General features: G+C 63.6%; 1 protein-coding gene across 2 annotated transcripts; it reads right to left on the bottom strand.

Annotated features, from left to right (window-relative positions):
• Nucleotides 1–951: 951 nt before the first annotated feature.
• VARS2 (valyl-tRNA synthetase 2, mitochondrial) lies at nt 952–13615 on the bottom strand. Of its 2 annotated transcripts, XM_049792783.1 has the most exons (29): nt 13588–13615; nt 13251–13466; nt 12504–12585; nt 12326–12426; nt 11644–11756; nt 11167–11233; nt 10971–11068; nt 10795–10876; nt 10572–10691; nt 10371–10482; nt 10105–10193; nt 9260–9350; nt 8767–8894; nt 8032–8135; nt 7843–7924; nt 7678–7754; nt 7406–7596; nt 6817–6887; nt 6606–6731; nt 5685–5789; nt 5159–5227; nt 5005–5083; nt 4775–4902; nt 4523–4678; nt 3344–3544; nt 3144–3255; nt 2135–2313; nt 1444–1575; nt 952–1236 (listed from the first exon to the last, which is right to left on the bottom strand). In XM_049792783.1, exons 2-29 carry the CDS (start codon nt 13458–13460, stop codon nt 1123–1125), a joined length of 3219 nt encoding a protein of 1072 aa, XP_049648740.1. In that variant the 5' UTR covers nt 13461–13466; nt 13588–13615; the 3' UTR covers nt 952–1122. The 2 variants fall into 2 exon arrangements, with proteins under 2 accessions (XP_049648740.1, XP_049648741.1); XM_049792784.1 differs by lacking the exon at nt 13588–13615 and having other exon boundaries at nt 953–1236; nt 4523–4675; nt 13251–13544.
• Between the last annotated feature and the right edge of the window lie 24 nt (nt 13616–13639).

Below are 13639 nucleotides of genomic sequence, written 5' to 3'. Positions count from 1 at the left end.
GTGTCCGTGGGGACACTGGTGTCACTCTCTCCCTGGGGGACGCCTCCAGCCTGTCCCCATGCGGGTTCAGGGTCCGCGGTGATGTCCCTGGGGGCGGCTGCCACCTCCCCAGGGAGGGGATGAGGGGGGACGGCGTGGGAGCACCCCTCGGCCATGGGCAGGGACCTGGGGGGACAGAGGGGACGGGGACATCACCGGGGGTGGCACAGGGACACGGGGAGTTCCTAAGGGAGAGGGAATGTGGAGACCCTGAAAGGGACAGGGGAGACGTGGAGGGGACACAGGGGACACCAAGAGAGATGGGGGGACATGAGGGGACATTGGGGGGGGACACGGGAGGGGACAGCTGAAGACACAAGGGACACCAGAAGGAATGGGGGAGCATAGAGAGGGGACACGGAGACATGGTGGGGAACGGATGGGGGACACAAGACAAGGAGGGACCAAGGGACATGGGGGACCCCAGGAGGGACAAGGGGACACGCACAGTGGGGACCAGGGGAGTGACAAATACCTGAAGTGACAGCAGGAGACAGCCCTGGGGGGGTCCCGGTGTCGGCGTCAGGATCCTGGGACCAATTTTGAGGGGTCGCGCTGTCGCTCTGGGGAGGGGGGAGTCCCGGTGCTGTTTTCGGGGTGCCGGTGCCGATTACAACATCGCGGTGGTGGTGACAGCGTCCCAGTGAGTTATGATATCACCGTTGTAGCTGGTCTCGGGGAGAGTGGGGTGGGGAGAAAGGCCGGTTTTGGGGGGCCGGTTTCGGGGCGCGGGCAGCTCCCAGATCCTGCCGGCATCTGGGGGCTCTTGAACCAGATCCGCCGGCAAGGAGGGGCGGAGCCTGGACACCTAGGTCCCCCCCCCTCCCCTCCCACCACCAAGCTGAGACCTTACAGCTCGTGACACGTCCCCAAACAGAAATAACGAGGCCAAGAAGTCATTAGGGCTTTCTGAGGGTTTATTGGGATCCGGGGTCCCCCCCGGATGCCAGGGTGTCCCCCCGCCGGGACACCTGGGTCCCTCCCCCTCATCGCCTCCTACCACCGCACTGAGACCGTACAGCTCGTGCCACGTCCCTGAATAGAAATAACGAGGCCGAGACATCGTTAGGGTTTTCTGGGGGTTTATTGGGACCCGGGGTCCTCCCTCCGGCCACCTGGGTCCTCGGGGGGGCCGGGGGGGTCCAGGGCCTCCAGCGCTTGGGCCAGGCGGGCAAGCTCGGAACGGAGAATGGCGACCTGGAGGAAAAAAAGAAGGAGGGGGAAGCATTAACGAGGACAAGCACTAACGAAGAGCCCGCAGGGAAGGTGGGTGCCCCTCCCCCAGCACTACCAGGGAGCAACGCTAATAAAGCCCCCCCCTTAATGAGGTTAATGAGACACCCCCCTGTCCCTCTGGGGTTATTGGGTGGGCCAATGCTCGTTAGCGTAATGAAGGTGTGGTACCTGCTGTTGGGTGCCGGGGTGGGGGGGGCTCTCCCCAGACCCCTGGGTCCCCCCGAGGGTCTCGAGGCGACGCTGGAGGCCGCGGCTGCGGGCACGGAGCTGGGCCTGGGCGGCCGCCGGCTCCACCAGCCCCTGGGGGGGGGGCAGGAGGGAAGGGGGAGATCCCCCACTATCCCACAATGCCTTGGGGACCCCCTCCTGCTATCCCATAATGCCCTGGGGATGCCTTAGGTCCTCCCAATGCTTCCCAAACTCCCAGTGGCTCCCAGGGATTCTCCCATCATGTTCTCCAACCTCCCACAATACCCTGGGAGTCCCCAGCATCCCACAATGCCCCTGGGGTCCCCTCCAAGTCCCCCAGCATCCCACAATGCCCTGGGGTTCCCCCAGCATCCCACAATGCCCAAGGGCCACCCTGGTCCCCCAGCATCCCACAATGCCCTGGGCTCCCCCAGCATCCCACAATGCCCCTGGGGTCCCCTCCAAGTCCCCCAGCATCCCACAATGCCCTGGGCTCCCCCAGCATCCCACAATGCCCCTGGGGTCCCCTCCAAGTCCCCCAGCATCCCACAATGCCCTGGGCTCCCCCAGCATCCCACAATGCCCCTGGGGTCCCCTCCAAGTCCCCCAGCATCCCACAATGCCCTGGGCTCCCCCAGCATCCCACAATGCCCCTGGCCCCCCCACTCACCCGCAGGCAGAGGTAGACGTGGGTGTCGGGGCCCGCGGGGGCCCCCACCCAGCCGGGGCCCAGCTCTGGCTCCGCCCCCTGGGGGAGGAGCTGCAGAGGCCCCACCTGCGCCAGGGCCTGGAGGGCGGGGCCCAGCACTGCCAACGAATCCTGCACCTCCACCACGCACCGCACCGCCACTGCACAGAGCATGCTGGGATAGCCCCGCCTCCAAGCATGGCCACCCACGCCCCTCCAGCATGGCTGCCCCCACCTGGGGTGAGGGGGGGGGTTGGGGGGGAGAGAGGGGAGAATGGCCACCCCCGTGCACCCAGAGCATGCTGGGATTGCCAGGCCTCGAGCCCTGCACCCCATGGTGGGATGGGCAACATGGCTGCCTCCAACGGGAGACGCCATTTTGGGGTATGATGAGAGCCCAGGTGCATGATGGGACATGTAGACCTCCGTGGCAGCCATCTTAGCCCTACCTGGCTGCCCCACACCATGCTGGAACATGTAGTTGTTGTCGTCGTGTCCCCCCCCGCACAGCCCTGTCGGCCACCTTGGGTGCCCCAGGGCATGCTGGTACATGTAGAACCTCTGCAGCCCCAGCTGCCATCTTAGGTGCCCCAGGGCACGTTGGGATTGCCAGGCCTCCAGCTCTGCACCCCATGGTGGGATGGGCAACATGGCTGCCTTCAATGGGAGCTGCCATTTTGGGGTATGGGGCAGCCAGGTGCATGATGGGACATGTAGTTCTCTGGCAGCCATCTTAGCCCTACGTGGCTGCTCCACAGCATGCTGGGATATGTGGTCCTCCACAGCCCTGTCAGCCATCTTGTACACCCCCAGGGCACACAGAGGGACACGAAGTCCCCCTCAACCCTGGTGGCCGTCGTGGGCCCCCAGTGGTTCCCACCCACACACTGGCAGCCATCTTGGGTGCCCCAAGGCATGTTGGGACACGGTAGTTCCCCCCCCCCCCCCCCGTACCCTGTCGGCCATCTTGTCCCCCACCCGCCACACTCACCGGGGGGCCGAGCAGCACCCAGGCGGAAAACGTCCCGCAGGGCTCGCGCCGTCCTCACCACCTCCTGCATGGCCGCCACCTCGGCCTCCACCTTGGGGCAGCGCCAATGAGCCTGGAAGGGGACACACACAGAGAGACAAAGGGGTGTCAGGGGGGTGAAACCCTCCCTGGGGACCCCCCCCAAGGGCGACGGCACCCACCAGGCAGGCGGCGTCGGGGAAGGGGGCGAGGCAGAGGGTGGGGGGCGCGGGGGGAGCACGGGGCAGGCGCTGCCAGAGTTCCTCGCCAAGGAAGGGGGCGAAAGGGGCGAGGAGGCGCAGCCCCAGCTCGGCACAGCTCAGCAGGGTCCGGCGCGTCTCGGCGGCGGTTGCCGGATCACGTAGAGTTGGTTTGGCCGTCTCCTGCGGACGAACAGACGGATGGTGGGGTTAGGATGAAGGTGAGGGGGGGAGCGGTCTAGGAGACAATGTGGGTCGGGTTGGATGGACAGACAAAACGCGGTTGACCAAAGCAAGGGGGCTGGGGTAGCGTTGGAGGAGATGCAGGAGGTGGAGCGAGATGGACAGACGGACATAGTCAACTTTGGCAGACAAAGGTCGAGACCCAAGGGGACACACCCAGAGGGACGGACAGACGGATGCGGTCAACCAAGGTAAGGGTCAGGCTCAACATTCAACAGGCAAGGTGGAACAGACGGACAGATGTGCTCAAGAGAGCGGACTAAGCTCAGCACTCAAGGAGACCTGATGGATTGGGGTGGACAGACAGATGGACATCACCAACCACGTCAAGATGGGTTGGGTTTAACGGTCAAGAAGCTACAACAGGTGAGGTGTGACAGACAGATGGATGCACTTAACAGGGTGAGGCTGGGCTAAGGTCAACGCTCCAGGAGACCCAGTGGATTGGGGTGGACAGACAAATGAACACCATCAACCATCAGTTGGGTTCAACGTTCAGGGAGCTACAACACATTGGGTGGGACAGATGGATGGACACACTCAAGAGAGCAGATTTAAGATCAACGCTCAAGGACCTGACGGATTAGAGTGGATGGAGAGATGGACACCACCAACCACGTCAAGATAGGTTGGGTTCAACAATCAAGGAGCTACAACAAGTGGGACAGTCGGATGCAGTCTGGAGAACAGGCTAAGGTCAACATCTCAGGAGACCTGATGGATTGGGGTCCATGGACCGACAGACACTGTCAACCATGGACTGGGTTCAACATTCAGGGAGCGACAACAGGTGGGGTGGGACAGATGGACAGACCCACTCAATGCGACACTGCTGGGTTTAACACCCAGGGGAGATGTGAGGAGCCGGGCAGGACAGACAGACAGGACCATGCAGGACAGATGGACAGGGCCACCCACCAGATAGACGTCACAGAAGCTACGCAGCCAGAAGTGATGGACGGCGGCGATGGCACCGTGGACCTCCAGGGCCTCCATCCGGCGCCCGCACTCAGCCACCACCTGCACCAGTCGGCTAAGCACCCACCGGTCCATGGGGTGCTGTGGCACCGTCTGCTGAGGAAGAGGAGCAAGAACAGTGATGGGTGGGGGGGGGGGAGGGTCCCAGGGTGGTGGACCCCAACCCTGATCTCCACCAACCCACCCTGGTACCTCCTCAGGGGGTTGGGGGACAAAGTCGGGCCCCAAGGTGGCGAGGACAAACTTGACGGCGTTCCAGATCTTGTTGCAGAAGTGACGGTAGCTCAGGGCCACGCCCACGTCCAGGCGGATATCGTCACCTACAGGGTGGAGGGGTTGGGGACACGGAGGTGGGTCCCCAGGGTGGGGACAGAGCCACTCTGGGGTGGGGATAGGGTCCCGGCGTTCCTTCGACCCCTTACCATGGACGTTGTGGGAGCACAGGGCCATGCGGAGGGCATCAGTGCCGCATTCGGGGATGCCGTGGGGGAACTGACGCCTCTGGGAAGGGACAGGGAGAGGTTAGGGGGGGACAGAGACAGGTTTTGGGGGGACAGAGATGGGGACAGGTCCCACCTGCCCCTCTGTGGCCACTGTGAGCTCATGGGGGTCCAGGAGCCTGTGGTGGAGCCTCTCCTGCAGCTCCTGCAAAACAAGAAACCCTACAGTAAACAAAGGTGCCGCGGTGGCTTTTGTCACAGGTCTGTCACCACGGTGTCTCTGTGACCCTCTTTTGGGGTCTCTGGGAGCTGGGGGGTTTGTTATTGTAGGGTCTCCGAGAAGGGTAGAGCAACGCGGTGTATTTTTGTAGGACCTCCAGAATGAGGTTTGTTATTGTCGGGTCTTTGGGACAAAAAAAAAAATTAAAAAAATAATAATAATAAAAAAAAATCCGTTATTGCAAAATTTTCAAGGTAGAGAATTTGTTATCATAGAATCTCCTGAAAAAAGATCTATTATTGTAGGATCTTTGACAAATGCATTTATTGTCGTGGGGTTCCCAAAAAAGCATGTTTGTTATTGTAGGGTCTCCAGAACAACTTGTTTGGGGTGGGTTTGCGCTAGGGGGGGTATGTATTTGTTCTTGTAGGGTCTACAGTACCTGGAGGGAGGCACCGGCAATGATGTCGCAGGGGTCAATGACATTGCCCAGGGATTTGCTCATCTTGCGCCCGTGGGTATCGCGCACCAGTGAGTGCAGAAGGACCTGGAGGGGGACATAGAGAGCGCTCGGGGACACCAAAGGGGACACGGGACCTCCAAGAGGGGACGGGGGACCCTCAGGAGCCTCAAGAAAGTACCAGACACCCCAGAGAGAAGGAATAAGGGTCCTTGGGAACACAGAGAAGCCCCAAGGGGGATAAGGACCCCTGAAAAGGAACATGACACCCAGGAGAAAAGGAAGAAGGGACTCTTGGGGACACAGGTGACATTGGGGAGCCCTGAAGGAGAACAGGGATCCCCAGGGAACCCCAAGAAGGAACAAGACACCCTGGGGAGAGAGAAAAGGGGATCCTTGGGGACACTAAGGAGCCCCAAAGGGGGACAGGAACCACCTGGGGACCTTGGGGACAAGGGACCCCTGGGAGTCTCAGGAAAGAACTAGACACCCTGAAGGGTGGGAGTAAGAGTCTTTGGGGACACAGGGAACACTAAGGAGCCCCAAAACAGGATGGGAAGCCCTGAGAAGGAACATGACACCCAAAGAAAGGGAAAAAGGGACACTTGGTGACACAAGGGAGCCCCGAAGGGGGATAGGGGCCCCCAAGAAACCTTAAAAAGAAACATGACACCAAGGAGAAAGAGAAGAAGGGACCACTGGGGACACTGGGGACCTCCAGGAGACACACACAGGGACACAGGGGAGCTCTCAGAGGCAACAAGGAACCAGAAGAAATCCAAAGAATGAACAAGACACATGAGAGGGAAGAAATTAAGGGATGTCTGGGACACAGAGGACTCATGGGGAGCCCAAGGGGACAGAGGGGACTCATGGGGACATCAGGGGGGACCTCGGTGGTACCTGGGAGAAGGGCAGGCGCCCGGTGAGCTGCTGGCCCAGCATGACCATACGTGCCACCCAGAAGAAGAGGAGGTCGCTTCCCGTCTCCAGCACGTTTGTGGGGTAGAAACGCTGCAGGTCAGGGGTCTGGGGACAGAGGTGGGGGGCGGACACCGGGTTGGGGACACTGTCCCATGTCTCCTCTGAGCCCCCTGTGTCTCCCCAAACTCACCTCTTCAGGCCAGCCCAGCGCGGCGAAGGGAAAAAGCGCAGAAGAAAACCATGTGTCCAGGACGTCGGGGTCTGCAAGGGTACGGGGGGGTCGGGGGGGACCCCAAAAGGCCTCAGAGCTTTGTTGGGGGGTGACAGAGGGGTGGCAAGAGGGTGCTGGAGCTGGGTGGGAGGGTGGCCTGGGGTGCTTGGGGGGGCCAGGGCAAAATTTTAGGGGTGGTGGAGGTGGGCAGGGGGCTGCCAGAGGGTGTGGTGCTATCTGGGGGCTGATGGGGAGATACTGGGGGGGGGGGGGGGGGGGGGGAGTTTGTGGTGCTGGGGGTGGGATTGGGGTGCTGGAGAACAACTTTAGGGTGCTGGAGAAGACCAGAAAGTGCTGGGGGGGGTGTGGATTTAGGGGTGCCAGGGCAAGGTTGGGGGTGCTGGGGGGGTCCTAAGAGAGTTTTAGGATGCAGGAGAAAGATTTGAGAAGGCAGAGAGATTTTTTAAGGTGATGGAAAGGATTCTGGGGGAATGGAGGATTGTTTGAGGGTGCACAGGGGAACATGGGGATGCCAGGAGGATTTTAGGGTGTCCCCCACCCCCCTCACCTTGCTGGAGCTGGAGCTCATCGGGGGGGCAGTGGAGGGTGTGGGCAGCAGCAGCACGCGCCTCGGCCTCGCTGCGCCCCACTACCCAGAGTCCTTCGGGGTGCTCGGGGGGGGACCCCGCCGAGGGAACCCCCACCCGGTACGCTGGCACCCGGTGTCCCCACCACAGCTGGCGTGAGAGGCACCAGTCCCTGGGTGGGGGTGGGTGATATCAGTGGCGTGCGAATACCTGGGTTCCCCAAACCCCAGACGCCAGGGTCCCCTCCTCTCACCCAATGTTGTCCATCCACGTCTTCCAGTTCTTCTCGTGAAATTTGGGGACGAGTTGGAGACGCCCCGATGTCACCGCCTGGGAGAGGAGGGTCACGGACCCAGGTGTCTGGGGGTGTGCGTGTCCCCCTCCCCACCCCCCGCCAACGTCCCCCTGTCCCCATCACCTCTCGGGCACGCTCTGCCATCTCTCGGCACCGCAGGAACCACTGGCTCTTCAGCAGGTACTCGATGACGTCCCCCGAGCGGCTGCAGGGATGTTGAGGTCACTTCAGTCCCTTGGGATGTGTCCCCATGGTGGCGAGGACACACGTCTCGAGAGAGACATGGAAGGGACGGGATAGGGACAGTGGTACCTGCACATGGGCAGTGTCATGGCGTGGTCCTGGGTGCCGCGGTACAGCCCTCGCTCGGCCAGCGCAGCCACCACCTTCTCCCGTGCCACGAAGCGATGGATGCCCTGGGGACATGGGGACACAGTTGGGGACAGGCAGGACACATGGGGACAGAGGGAAAATTGGGAAGCAATATGGGACAGAGCTGGGGATAGTGGCAAAAGAGGGGACAGAGCTGAGTATTGGGGACAAAATTGAGGACATGGGAATGGAGGGGACACGGGGAAGTGACAGGGTACAGAGCTGGGGACATAGAGATGGAGAGGACACAGAAAAGTGGCTAGGGACAGGAGATGCAGATAGGGACACGTGGACAGGCAGAGCACTGGGAAGTGACAGCGGACACAGCTGGGGGACAGGGAGAGGGAATACTGGGAAGTGACAGTGGACAAAGCTCAGGACAGAGGGGACACAGAGGACAGAAGGGACACTGGGAAGTGACGAAGCACACAGCTGGGGACACGGTGATGGGAGGACACAGCAAAGTGATGGGGACAGAGACACACAGGACACAACTGGGAATGCAGGGACGGAGGGGACGCAGGGACGGAGGGGACACAGGGAAGCGGCTGGGGGTGGGGGACACAGCTGGGGATGTAACCTGGGGACCTGGGCTGGGACACAGGGACGTGCTTGGAGACAGGAGACACGATCTGGGGGGCACGAGAACAGAAAGAACGCCAGGAATGGCAGTACCTGGAGCCACCCCCCACCTGGGGGACACATGGTGCCATCGTCCCCGATGACGGAGAGCAGGGGCAGCCCGTGGGCCCGGGCCAGCGCCAGGTCAGGGGAGCTGTGCCCCGGTGTCACCTTCACCGCCCCTGCAGGGACCAGGGACACACTGTCACCCCCTGTCACCCCCCAGCCACCCTCACCCCCTCCCACTGTCACCCTCACCCCCTCCCACTGTCACCTACTGCCACCCTGCCACTGCCACCAGTGCCACCCCACGTCCCCAGCACCAGGACACGTGTGTGTGTCCCCAGACCAATGACCACCCCCCCCCCCCAAAAAGGAACCAGTTACTTCCCCAAACTGGGACCCTCACCCCCAGACCAGTCTCTGTCCCTTCCATGCTGGTGCCTGTTCCTCACCCCGCACCCATCCCAGTCCCCTTAGTGATCCCAATACCCCACCCCCCCGCCTACTACAGGTCCCAGTCCTGTCTCTGTACTGGTCCCAGTACCGGTGCCACGGGCAGGCTCCACGGTGGGGTCGGTGACGACGGGCAGGAGCTGCCCGGTGAAGGGGTGCCGGAGGTAGCGGCCATGGAGGTGCTGGGGAAGGGGCGGGGTCACTGCAGGCCCCGCCTCTGCAGGCACAAGCCCCACCCCTCCGGGGAGGCCCCACCCCTCCGGGGAGGCCCCACCCCCTTAAGGGTGGAGCTAGCCCCTGACAACCTCCAGAGAAAGAAAGGCCCCGCCCCAGTTCTCCAAGCCCCGCCCCATGCATTGGCCCCACCCCGAGTCCTTTAAGCCAGCAAAGCTCCGCCCCAATTAAGCCCCAAGCCCCACCTCCTTTCCTTATATGGACACACCCACCCAGAAAAGGGGAGGAGATAAAGTATAACCTCAACAGCCAATCTGTGCAAAGCACTTTCACTCCTGCTGCTGAATCCCCGCCCCTCGCCTACAAACCCCACCCCTCCGCAGAAGCTCCACCCCTCACCTACAAACCCCACCCCTCCCCAGAAGCCACACCCCTCCCCTCCCCACAAACCCCACCCCTCCCCAGAAGCCACACCCCTTCCCCACAAACCCCACCCCTCCCCAGAAGCCACACCCCCTTCCCCTACAACCCCCACCCCTCCCCAGAAGCCACACCCCTTCCCCACAAACCCCACCCCTCCCCAGAAGCCACACCCCCTTCCCCTACAACCCCCACCCCTCCCCAGAAGCCACACCCCCTTCCCCTACAAACCCCACCCCTCCCCCAAAGCCACACCCCTTCCCCTACAAACCCCACCCCCCTCCCAGTAGCCCTGCCCTTTGGCCCTTCAGGCCCCACCCCCGTGAAGCCCCGCCCCCTCACCCTATAACGGGGGTCATCGGGGTGCACGGCCACAGCCACGTCCCCCAGCATCGTCTCGGGGCGCGTCGTGGCCACCGGCAGCTCCAGCCCTGGACACGCGTCAGGGAGGCGACACGTCAGGGATGCGCGGGGACACGCACCCGCGCGTCAGAGCGCGTCGGGAGAGCGGGGAGCGCGCGGAGGACGCCCAGGGCCCCGCGCGAAGGTGGGACGGGAGGGGACACGGGGACACCGGAGGCCGGACGGGCGTCCCGCGAGCCGCTCACCGTCCCCACCCTCCACGGGGTAAGCGAAGGTGACGAGGACGCCGAAGGTGACGGGTTGGGGACAGCCAGGGACGCGCAGCGCCGTGGGACCCGTCAGGGCGCGGGGCTCCACCTGCCGAGACACCGGGCACCGGTGGGGGGGGGTGCGTGAGCTCAGCACGCCTCGGGGACAGTTTGGGGACAGTCTGGGGACGCGCTCACCTCCACGTCGGCCAGGGCGGAGCGCAGGGCACAGGACCAAGTGACGAGACGCCGGTCGCGGTGGATCAACCCGGCCTCGTGCAGCCGCACGAAAGCTTCCACCACCGCCCGTGAGAAACCCTGCGGGGACACAGTTGGGGACACTTGGGGACCTTGAGGGGACACACACACGACACTCTCGGGGACCTCGAGGTGGGGGGGGACACCAGGCATCCGGGCTTACTGGGTCCATGGTGAAGGCGCAGCGGCTCCAGTCCAGCGACGCACCCAGCGCCCGCAGCTGCCGCAGGATCTCGTCACCGTGCCTGGAGAGGGAGGGAGACACGTCTTTGGGGTGTCACCGTGTCCCACCTATCATCCCACCCTGACCCCACCCCGTGTCCCCACTGTCACCCTCACCGTTGTTTCCAGGCCCAAACCTCCTCCAGGAACTCGGAGCGGGTCAAATCCTGACGGCGTAAACCCCGCTGCTGCCACAGCCAACGCTCCACCACGGCCTGGGGACACACGGAGGGGGGGCGTTGGGGACATGTTGGGGGGGATGCTGGGGACACGGGGCGGGGGAGGGGGAGGCTGTTGGGGACACGGGTCTCACCTGGGTGGCGATGCCGGCGTGGTCGGTGCCCGGTACCCAAAGCACGCTCCAGCCCTGCATCCGCCGCCTGGCACAGCGCCGTCGGCACCCACACCGGGGTGGGATATTCTGAGCACCCCCCGGCCCCCCCAGCACCCATGGATGACACACCCCCCCAAATCCCCAAGGCACCCAGGGGTGCCTCCACCCCTTGCAGAGCCTCCAGCACCCCCAAGTCTGTCCTTGAGGGCCCGAATGACCCCCCAAAATACCCCACCAAGCATCCCCCCAGCCCCAAATAACCCCTCAGACCCCCCCAGATACCCCCAGGGGGACCCAATCTGCCCCCCCACACCCCAATAGCCCCCCAAGACCCCCCCACAAAGCACCCAATGTGCCCTCTCCCCAAATGCCCCAAACAGCCCCCCCCAGCCCCAAATACCCCCCCAAGCTCCCCCCCCCCCAATACCCCACTCTGCCCCCCCCAGCCCCACTGACCAGCGCACGAGAGCGTCCTGGAGGGCGACGGTGAGCGCGTGGCCCAGGTGCAGGGAACCGGTGACATTTGGAGGGGGCAGCACCAAGCTGAGGACTCGGTCCCCCCCCGGTAACTGGAGTAGCAGAGGGTGGGAACATGGGCTGAGACTGGACACAACTCGGCGCAGGAGTGAGCCAAGACCAGGCACCGCTCAGCACAGGACTGGGCTGAGACCAGGCACCGCTCAGCGCAGGGATGGTTTATCAACCTCTCTCTGGGTGTATTTGTGTGTCATCGTCCCCCCCCCGAGGTGTTTTCTGCCCCCCCAAAAGGTGTATTTCACCCCTCCCAGAGGTGTTTTCTGTCCCCCAAGAAAATATTTGACCCCCTCCAGAGGTGTTTCCTGCCCCCCAAGAGAGTACTTGACCCCCCATAGGTGTTTCCCGCCCCCCAAGGGAGTATTTGAACCACCCCACTGATGTTTTCTGTCCCCCAAGGGAGCATTTGATCCCCCCATGGGAGTTTTCTGCCCCCCCCAAGGGAATATTTGACCCCCCCACGGGTGTTCTCTCCCCCACAAGGGAATATTTGACACCCCCCCAGTGATTTTTGCCCCCCAAGGGAGTATTTAGCCTCCCTACGGGAGTTTTCTGCCCCCCTTGGGCATATTTGACCCCCCCGGATGTTTTTGACCCCACTCACCGAGGCTGGGGGGGTGAAGAGACCCTGCCGCTCCCACCAGCTGTACCAGGCCGCCTCCACGTAGCGGGGGCTGTAGGCGGGGGGCAACGCCACCCCCGTGGCTGTGTCCCCAAAGCGTCACTGGGTGTCACCATCACAGCCCCCCCCCAGTGTCCCCCCCCGTTGTCCCCACTCGTACCCTTCTTGCCGTCAGGCTCCAAGGGGTGCTGGTATTCTATGATGGTTTTTGGGGTCCAGCCCTTGGGGGGGGCTGTCGGCACCTGTGGGGGAGAGCAAAACCAGTATGAACCGGTACAGGCCAGTGTAGACCAATACAAACCAATAAATACCAGCGCTCTCCCCCCAAAACCCTCTGGCTCTCCCCAGATGCTCCCAGTATCCCCCAGTGTCTCCCAGCCCCCCCAGCCCCCCCCAGTGTCCCCCAACCCCTTCTCCCAGCCCCTCCAGTTGCCCCCAGTCTCTCTCCCACTTCTCCCAGCCCCCCAGTTGCTCCCAGTGTCCCCCAATCCTGTCTCCCAGTCCCCTAGCCCCTCCCAATTGCTCCCAGTTGCCCCCAGCCACCTCTCCCAGCTCCCCAGCCCTCCCAGCTGCCTCCAGTGCCCCCAGCATCTCCCAGCTGCCCCCAGTGTCCCCCAACACCTTCTCCCACCCCCCCCCTTGCCCCCAATTTCTCTCCCAGTTCCCCCAGCCCCCCCCAGTTGCTCCCGGTGTCCCCCAATCCCAAGTCCCCCAGCCCCTCCCAGTTGTTCCCAGCGTCCCCCCAGCTGCCCCAGTGTCCCCCAACTCCTTCTCCCAGCCCCCCCAGCCTCTCTCCCAGTTCCCCCAGCCCCCCCCAATCCCATCTCCCAGCCCCTCCAACCCCTCCCAGCTGCCCCCAGCGTCCCCCAAGCCCCTCTCCCAGTCCCCCCCCAGCAGCTCCCAGTACCTGGGGCCCTGCCCCCCCCAGGGCCGCTCTCTCCCGCCGTTGCCGCTGCCGTTTCTCCTTGTGCTCCCGGGCGCGGAGCCGGGCCCGCTCGGGGGGGTCCCACGGTGGGGCCGCGGGGGGGACCCCACTGCAGCGGGCCCGGCCCCCCACGGGTGACCCCAGGGCGCGGGGGGCGGCGGTCAGGACCCGGGCGAGCGTGGGGGCCGCCATGAGGGGCTGCGGGGGCAAGGGGACCCCCTTCACGTGACTGACTGACTGACCCTCTTCACGTGACCGACCCCCCTCACGTGACTGATTCCCCCTTCTACGGACCCAGGTACTCGGGGCGAGCGCTCACCTTGGCGCGCAGGGGCGACGAGGGGGCGCGGCCTTAATGTGTGGGGGCGTGG

The sequence above is a fragment of the Accipiter gentilis genome, chromosome 36 (genome assembly GCF_929443795.1).
Source record: "Accipiter gentilis chromosome 36, bAccGen1.1, whole genome shotgun sequence".
Lineage (NCBI taxonomy): Eukaryota > Metazoa > Chordata > Aves > Accipitriformes > Accipitridae > Astur > Astur gentilis.
Note: the sequence above shows the minus strand (reverse complement) of the source record. Positions and strands in the feature narration are given on the sequence as shown.